The sequence below is a fragment of the Mobula hypostoma genome, chromosome 11, assembly GCF_963921235.1.
Source record: "Mobula hypostoma chromosome 11, sMobHyp1.1, whole genome shotgun sequence".
In the NCBI taxonomy this organism is placed as follows: Eukaryota; Metazoa; Chordata; class Chondrichthyes; order Myliobatiformes; family Myliobatidae; genus Mobula; species Mobula hypostoma.
The window spans coordinates 104,407,214-104,416,360 of record NC_086107.1 but is presented as its reverse complement, the minus strand read 5'-3'; the positions used below and the strand labels follow the sequence as shown (position 1 = coordinate 104,416,360).

Below are 9,147 nucleotides of genomic sequence, written 5' to 3'. Positions count from 1 at the left end.
TTGGAACATGCCAAACAATATATTCAGAACGTCATGTTTAGCTCCTTTAGTTCTCTGGAATGTAGTATTTCAGACTTTGAGAATGCACCAGCTTTCAGATTTATTTATCAGAAACAGCTCTTGAACTTTCGATGGTCAGGAATACACCCTTAACTTCACTAATTATTTTTTCCTTTTTGCGTATGTACAACTGAATCTGAAAGTACAAACTGTAACTTTCCACTGGGGTGGAGTCAGGCATCTGACAGGAAGCTGTGTGATCTCTGATAAGGCTGCAGGCGTTGGCTCAGAATTCAAGATGGTTCAGCGCCTTTTTCACTTGCCAGTGCAGAAAGTGAGCTGGGGCGGGGGAGGGATGTCCAGAAACGCGAGACAGGAGCACATCTACACTCAGGGGATCAGGGGACCTGGACTGACGGGCAGGGCAGGGCGCGGCGCAGGCTTGCCGATTATCAGAAGAACAGCTGGTGGGTTTGCAGCCATAGATCATAGGAGCAGAATTAGGCCATCAGACTCATCGAGTCTGCTCTGCCATTCGATCATGGCTGATTTTATACCCTTATTAACCAAAAAGCTACCAACCTCTGCTGGACTGGTCAAAGAACACTGAGGCTGTCTACAAGAAGGGTCAGAGCCGTCTCTATTGCCTGAGGAGACTGAGGTTCTTTAACATCTGCCGGATGATGCTGAGGATGTTCTACGAGTCTGTGGTGGCCAGTGCGATCATGTTTGCTGTTGTGTGCTGGGGCAGCAGGCTGAGGGTAGCAGACACCAACAGAATCAACAAACTCATTCGTAAGGCCAGTGATGTTGTGGGGATGGAACTGGACTCTCTCACGGTGGTGTCTGAAAAGAGGATGCTGTCTAAGTTGCATGCCATCTTGGACAATGTCTCCCATCCACTACATAATGTACTGGCTGGGCACAGGAGTACATTCAGCCAGAGACTCATTCCACCGAGATGCAACACAGAGCGTCATAGGAAGTCATTCCTGCCTGTGGCCATCAAACTTTACAACTCCTCCCTTGGAGGGTCAGACACCCTGAGCCAATAGGCTGGTCCTGGACTTATTTCCTGGCATAATTTATATATTACTATTTAATTATTTATGGTGCAACTGTAGCGAAAACCAATTTTCCCCAGGATCAATAAAGAATGACGATGACTATGACTATTTAAATATACCCAATGACTTAGTAAAGGGGCATCCTTCTATTTGGAGACCGTACTCCCTGGTCCTATCTAGATTGTCCCACTTTTGGAAACATCCTCTCGACATCGGCTCTATCTCGTCCTTTCAAGATCCATTAGGGTTCGGTGATATCCCCCATCATTCTTCTAAACTCCAGTGAGCACAGGGCTAGAACCATTAAACACTTGTTCACCCTTTCATCCCTGGGATCATTTTCGTAAATCTCCCTTTCCAAAGACAGCACATCCTTAGACTTGGAGCCCAAACCGTTCACATTAAGTCAACACGAGGAAATCTACAGATGCTGGAACTTCAAGCAACACACATAAAAGTTGCTGGTGAACGCAGCAGGCCAGGCAGCATCTCTAGGAAGGGGTACAATCGGCGTTTCGGGCCGAGACCCTCTGTCAGGACTAACTGAAGGAAGAGTTAGTAAGAGATTTGAAAGTGGGAGGGGGAGGGGGAGATCCAAAATGATAGGAGAAGACAGGAGGGGGAGGGATGGAGCCAAGAGCTGGACAGGTGATTGGCAAAAGGGATATGAGAGGATCAGGGGATGGGAGGGAGGCCTAGGGAGAAAGAAAGGGGGAGAGGGGGGAAACCCAGAGGATGGGCAAGGGGTATAGTGAGAGAGACAGAGGGAGAAAAAGGAGAGAGAGAATATATATATACACATTACGTCAAGTGTGGTCTGACCAGTAAAGCCTCGGGTTCACATCCTTGCATTCATATTCTAGTCCTCTTGAAATGAATGCCAACATTGCATTCACCTGCCTTACCACCTGCTCAGCCTGCAAGTTAACCTTTAGGGAATCCCGCACAGTCCTTTTGCACATGACGATCTAATTTCTGAAATTGCCCCATTTAGAAAAATAGTCTACGCCTTTATTCCTTCCACCAAGGCGCAGGGCCAGATACTTTCCTGAATCTACCCCTTTGCCCATTTACAAAGTAAATGGCAGGATATTTGGTAGTGTGGAGGAGCAGAGGGATCTCGGGGTACATGTCCACAGATCCCTGAAAGTTGCCTCACAGGTGGATAGGGTAGTTAAGAAAGCTTATGGGATGTTAGCTTTTATAAGTCAAGGGATAGAGTTTAAGAGTCACGATGTAATGATGCAGCTCTATAAAACTCTGGTTAGGCCACACTTGGAGTACTGTGTCCAGTTCTGGTCACCTCACTATAGGAAGGATGTGGAAGCATTGGAAAGGGTACAGAGGAGATTTACCAGCATGCTGCCTGGTTTAGAAAGTATGCATTATGATCAGAGATTAAGGGAGCTAGGGCTTTACTCTTTGGAGAGAAGGAGGATGACAGGAGACATGATAGGGGTGTACAAGATAATAAGAGGAATAGATAGAGTGGATAGCCAGTGCCTCTTCCCCAGGGCACCACTGCTCAATACAAGAGGACATGGCTTTAAGCTAAGGGGTGGGAAGTTCAAGGGGGATATTAGAGGAAGGTTTTTTACTCAGAGAGTGGTTGGTGCGTGGAATGCACTGCCTGAGTCAGTGGTGGAGGCAGATACACTAGTGAAGTTTAAGAGACTACTAGACAGGTATATGGAGGAATCTAAGGTGGGGGCTTATATGGGAGGCAGGGTTTGAGGGTCGGCACAATATTGTGGGCCGAAGGGCCTGTACTGTACTATTCTATGTTCTATTCTCTTACTCTGTGTAAGCATTTGCAGGCCCCCTGCTTCCTCAGCATTACCTGCCCTCCCGCCAGCGCAAAGCGGCCACTCGCCAGCGGCGCCCCGGCATTTCCAGACCGGGCTGGTTCCGATTGACGACGTGCGCGGGTGACGTAAGGAAACTGGCGCCGCCGCTAATTGGCTAACTCCTCCGCGGATTACGTCAGTGCGCTGCTATATAAGCGGACGCCGCGGCCGCTCTCGTCATCAAATGGCTGACACAGAACAGAGAAGATAGAGTATGAAACCCCGACGGACAGGTCCCGGCACCGAGAGAGCGAGAGACGATGGGCGGAAGCACTGTGAGATCAGAGACACTCGCAATGGGCGTAGGCCACTGGACGGAGGCTGACCATAGCAGCAGGTACGCGGGAGGCCTTCACGGTGTGGGTGGGGGAGACTGAGTGGGCTTGGGCCACGGGGACCTGTCCGGGGTGGGATTGGTGGCATGGGTAGAGCCGTGCCAGTGTGGTGGCATGAGTAGAGCCGTGCCAGTGTGGTGACATGGGTAGAGCCGTGCCAGTGTGGTGGCATGGGTAGAGCCGTGCCAGTGTGGTGGCATGGGTAGAGCCGTGCCAGTGTGGTGGCATGGGTAGAGCCGTGCCAGTGTGGTGGCATGGGTAGAGCCGTGCCAGTGTGGTGGCATGGGTAGAGCCGTGCCAGTGTGCTGGCATGGGTAGAGCCGTGCCAGTGTGGTGGCATGGGTAGAGCCGTGCCAGTGTGGACTGCCTCTCACTGTCGTACACTAAAATTTTCTTCCCTTTGTGTTCTCAGTTATCTTGGGCACCTTGGCATGGAGGTGTGTAAAATGGTTTCCCACGATGGACCCTTCCAGGAGAAGAACCCACTTCTGCCATGGATCTCTGGGATGTGTTGGAAACTGTTGAAGGTCTGTCTGTTCTTGCTCATTGAGTTCTCTCCTACATGCTTTGGGCTAACAGAACTGATGGGGAAGAGAGGCGCTTACCAGCAACTGCGTCGTCAGCTGGGCAACGACATGTTGGGCGAGGAGAATACAGAGGTTCGACTTCAGTGTCGGCACCTGCTCCAATCCAGCGCTGGTTTACCTCCCCAGTACAATCCCTCTGGAGGCAGCGGGTCAATGGCTGAAGGGAAATCACCAACTGCAAGCCCCTGCCACATGAAAACTCGGCTTGAAAGACCAAGTGAAATGGACTTCAGCTGTACAAATCCACTCATTCTAGCCATGATCTGGCCAGACACAGAAGAGAACACCCGGTCACTGGACTGGGACGATGAACAGTCACTGGACTGGGACGATGACTCAGAGGAGAACATGGATGATGCCCAGTCCAGTGATTGGTCCACAGATGATGATGATGACGACTCTTATGATGAAGATGACGACTCATATGATGAAAGTGACACTGATCTGTGGGGCTCCTTTTTTCAAAATGACCCCTACAATCCCTTGAATTTTTCAGCATCCACTGGGCACCAAGACCCGACTTGCAAGGACGATGCAGAGGAAGATGTTTCTGTGGATCAGCTTGATTCTGAAGAATCTGCAAATGACGAGCTGTGGGACTCGTTCTTTCAAAACACTGACCCTTTTAACCCTTTGAACTTCTCGGCTTGCACTACCACCCGGGCATCCAGTAACCAGGAAGTGAAGGAAGGAGCCTCTAACACTAAGCTGCCAGAGACCTCTGGTGTGTATTTCAACACTGACGTCCCCAATGGGGAACAGCCTGCACTAACTCTGAAGCAAGAAACCAGTGAGAGCCAGAGGAAAACTGGCAAAAAGGTAGGAACCAACATACTGGAATTCAGATTGCCATGTTTTGCCCAGCAGATAGTCAACAGCACAGAAACAGGCCCTTTGGCCCATCTAGTCCATGCCAAACTATTATTCCACCTAGTCCTATTGACCTGCTTCTGGACCATAGCCTTCCAAAGCTCTCCCATTCATGTACTTAAATTTTGAAATCAAACCTGCATCCAGCACTCCTGCTGGCCACTTGGACCACAATCTAGTGCAAAAGTTCCCCATCAGCTGCTGCTTAAACATTGCACCTGGCTGGAGCATGGCTTCAAGTTCTAGTCTCACCCAACCTCAGTGGAAACGGCCTGCTTGCACTTCCCTCATCTATACCCCTCATACCTTTTGTCTACCTCTATCAAATCTCCCCTCATTCTCCTGCGCTCCAGGGAATGAAGCCATAGTCTATTAAACCCTGTCCTGGAAGGAGAAGTCCTCGTGTTTTGCTGGAACCTGCAGGAGTCCCTTCATTCCACGAAAATGCCTTTAGGTGTTGTATTCCTGTCCCCAGCACAGTTCTACATCTGGTTGGGAGTGCTCTCCCACCCACCGTGCCACTGTAGGAGAATTTCTCCCGCATCCCCTTCCCACCCCTTTGAGGACATATGTCACCTGGAATCCGGGTTCAATATCTCATTGGATTCATAATAGTGGGAAGTAGAATGACAGCTCTACTTCCAGGATGTGATACCTCATTGGAGGCTTCTGAATAGTGGTCTGGCACAGGGGCCTGGGCTGTGACCTTTGTTATATATACGTGATTAGTAAGTTTAAGCATGATGTGTTAAAGTAAGTGTTATCATACAATGCAGGGGGTTATCACTGACAACACTGCTGGTGCCAAACTGTTGTTGCTTTCGCTTCATCAGCTACATGGGAGGGGTGGGGTGTTGGGAGCCTGCTGCATGGGCAACAGCTTGCTCTATTGTACTGCCTTGGCCTGTGATAGGATGCGACATCCTCGGTCGGCCTCAACCAACTGAGTTCCTCAAGGTGGTTATCAAAAGTTAAGTGGGGTTCCGATCAGTGAGGAATTCAGGGTGTGGGACAAGTGGGATTTCAATCAGTGAGGAACTCGGTGTGGGACAAGTGGGATTTCAATCAGTGAGGAACTCAGGGTGTGGGACAAGTGGGATTTCAATCAGTGAGGAATTCAGGGTGTGGGACAAGTGGAATTTCAATCAGTGAGGAACTCAGGGTGTGGGACAAGTGGGATTTTAATCAGTGAGGAACTCAGGGTGTGGGACAAGTGGGATTTCAATCAGTGAGGAACTCGGTGTGGGACAAGTGGGATTTCAATCAGTGAGGAACTCAGGGTGTGGGACAAGTGGGATTTCAATCAGTGAGGAACTCAGGGTGTGGGACAAGTGGGATTTCGATCAGTGAGGAATTCAGGGTGTGGGACAAGTGGGATTTCAATGAGTGAGGAACTCGGTGTGGGACAAGTGGGATTTCGATCAGTGAGGAATTCAGGGTGTGGGACAAGTGGGATTTCAATGAGTGAGGAACTCGGTGTGGGACAAGTGGGATTTCGATCAGTGAGGAATTCAGGGTGTGGGGCAAGTGGGATTTCAATCAGTGAGGAATTCAGGGTGTGGGACAAGTTAAGTGAGATTTCATTCAGCTAGGAATCCAGGGCGTGGGGCAAGTTAAGTGAGATTTCAGTCAGCTAGGTAAGGGGTTGAAAACTGGCAGGTGGCTTTCAATTCAGGTGAATGTGAAAATATAACATGTTGCCAAGTCAAACTAGGGTGGAGTCCTTGCAATGAATGATTGGGGCCCTGGGGAACGGTTGTGGAAACAGAACGACTTGGGAGAACAAGCACGTAAAAGTAGAGAGGGTGGTGAAGAAGGCAATTTAATATGTTGGCTTTCTTTGTTCAGGGCTTTGAGTACACAGACTGAGATGTTATGTCCCAGTACAGGAGGTACCTCATTAAGAGGGCACTGTGTTTACGTTGCCAGGTACTACCTTGAGATTCAGTGCTTTTACTCGGAAGGGAATAAAACTCTGAGGGGTGACTTCACATAGTGTAATGTGGGATGAGCTGTGGGAGGAAGTGGTCGTGACATGAGCAGTATTCTTTTAGATAGATGCAAGGATAGGTGGGATATGAGTCAAGTACAGGGAAATATATCTAGCTTGGTAGTCATTATTGTTGGCACTGAACTGAGCCCCAAGACCTTTCTCTGAGCTCTGACTCATTACTGAGGCTTCTGATGACTCATCTGTGTTGTGGAAACTCGATGAAATGTTTTGTTAATGTAAGTGAAATGTGACTCTGAGCAGGAAGCCCATTAATTGTAATATCATTCAGTGCTTCCTGCACAATTTTCTGCTTTGGTTAGCTGCATTTGAAAGATCCATGAATCTTAACGAACCACGGATTAATCCTGACACTAAATATCTGCCTGCATGTACACATTGGGTGTCAGCAGCAGGGACTTGCGGTGACTGGATTAGCCGAAGCGCAAAGGAGGGAGAAGCTTCACGTAACTGGTTGTTCTCTCCTTCAGGTCCGGTTTTCTCCCGTGGTTGAAATTCACCGGATGATCGTGTGGGACTTTGCCTCGCGAGCTGCTCGTAAAGGTCCCTGGGAACAGTGCGCTCGAGACCGAAGCAGATTCGAGCGTCGCATTGCCAGTACCGAGGCTGCCATTGGCCACTGCTTGGACCCGGAGCACAGGCGCGCTGTGTGGACGAGGCTTTACGGCAAGTGAGCTGCAGAGAGCTGGAGCTCCCCCCCCTGAGCTGGGTTACGGACACAAGCACACCTGGGGACGGGTGGGTGGGGGACAAAAACAGAAAATGCTGCCAAAGGTTCTGACCAGAAACATAGTTCCTCTTGCAACAAATGAGTTCTGACCTGAGTGTTTCCAGCATTTTCTGTTCTTGTTGTGAATTTTCAGCATCCAGTGTTTTTAATTCTCACTTCTGTCAAGCACTTTCATTGTAATACTCACCTGAGACCTTGTAAAATTGCAATGAAGCCACTCCTATTATTGGGCCTTCAGATGTTTCTTTTGGTTTGGGGATGCACTCTGATTGTGGATTCGAAACCGAGCCCTCGCCAGCTCCGTGCAGTGCAGAAACTCGTACTTTCATAAATTTTGTCCCCGGCGACTGGCACAGTGTTTCATAAAGGAATTTAGGAAGGAGACAAAGCAGAACGAATGAATGAAAACCAAGAAAATAGGGTCAAGGTTCTGGGGTCAATGTTAAAACAGCAGAATTGTTGGAGCTACATCTGAGTGTGTGCAGCATTCACAGCGAGGTAGGCATAAACTGAGTGGATCAATCCCTTTAACCCAAAACCTTTTGTTATGCCATGGGGTCTTACCATGGACCGAGGAGTCCGTGGACCCGCAGGTTAGGAATCCCTGCTCCAACCCATGAGATCCGTACCAACTAACAGGCACTGCTTTTGTTTACCAACCCTTACCCGCTATTGGGTTCTTCTGGGCGTGTTCCCGCACTGTCCCACCAGCCTGGCTCTCCTGGGGCATTTGCCTTTACTGTCTCCCCATGGAGAAACCCAAGTAGCCCACAGTGAGAACACACAAGCTCAACCCAGGCTGCATTGGGGGTCGGCATTGAAGCTGGGTGGCTGGAGTTAGTTCCAGTTACAAAATGTGACTGCATTGTGACCAGAGCTGCCTGATTTAAAGGGGTTTCAACACGGAGGGAGATGGTAAAAGTGGAAATGTGTTATAAAGGGGATGATATCTATAGAGCAGTGAGAAACAAATTTTTGTTCAAGCAGATCCTGCAGAATCAGAATTAATTTGGGTGGACCTAAGAAATGACAAATAGCCTGGAAACATTAGAAATGAACCAGAAGCCTCCAAATTGTACTAGCTGTAACAGTGGGACTGTGTAAATCAGGAAATTGGAGCAGGGCCAATACAGAAACTGAGTGCGTATAGATTGGGCAAGTGGTGGTAAGGTGGAGGTTGAATTCACAGTAATCTAAGTATAATCACCAAGTTAAGGAACCCACTTGAAAAGGCTCTTGGAGCCTTTTGCTCTTGGCGTAGTGCAGAAGGTTAATTGCCAGCCTTGTGATAAAAGGGCCCCTTGGGGAAGAGTGATCATAATGAATTTTGCACCTAGTGATGCAATTTTGATCTAGGACTACGATCTTAAGAGCACCAAAGCTATGGTTGGACTGGGGGGGAAAGAAAACACATCTAAAACTGTGACTGAGGACAGGAAATTAGTGGCTTTTAAGAAATAATGCATAATTTGCAGAATTAGATTCTTTAAGGGACAAAATTTTAATAGGGAAAGTGGCTCATCTGTGGCTGACAGGGGAAATTAAAGTTCCCAGAATCAGGATTTTGGGAATATTTTGAAATTGAAATTAATTTCATGGTCTTTGTTTTAGAAAATAAAAGCAAAAGATAAAAATAGACTGCAAGAGTTTTTATAGCTATATAAAAAGGAAAAGGTTAGTAAAGGCAAATGGTGCTGTCT

The 9,147-nt window shown here is 48.4% G+C and overlaps 1 protein-coding gene across 1 annotated transcript; it reads left to right on the top strand.

Annotated features, from left to right (window-relative positions):
- The first annotated feature begins 3,092 nt into the window (after positions 1-3,092).
- On the top strand, positions 3,093-7,860 carry LOC134354053 (protein phosphatase 1 regulatory subunit 15B-like). Its single transcript, XM_063062764.1, has 3 exons — positions 3,093-3,251; positions 3,662-4,655; positions 7,188-7,860. The coding sequence occupies exons 1-3, from the start codon at positions 3,175-3,177 to the stop codon at positions 7,389-7,391; spliced, it is 1,275 nt and encodes a 424-aa protein (XP_062918834.1). The 5' UTR covers positions 3,093-3,174; the 3' UTR covers positions 7,392-7,860.
- Positions 7,861-9,147: the final 1,287 nt, after the last annotated feature.

Excerpts from the sequence above, each read along its gene's own strand:
- LOC134354053 (XM_063062764.1), top strand. The coding sequence starts at position 3,175 with ATGGGCGGAAGCACTGTGAGATCAGAGACACTCGCAATGGGCGTAGGC. Across the intron at positions 3,252-3,661 it reads GAGGCTGACCATAGCAGCAG|TTATCTTGGGCACCTTGGCA; the intron begins GTACGCGGGAGG and ends TTGTGTTCTCAG. Across the intron at positions 4,656-7,187 it reads AGAGGAAAACTGGCAAAAAG|GTCCGGTTTTCTCCCGTGGT; the intron begins GTAGGAACCAAC and ends TCTCTCCTTCAG.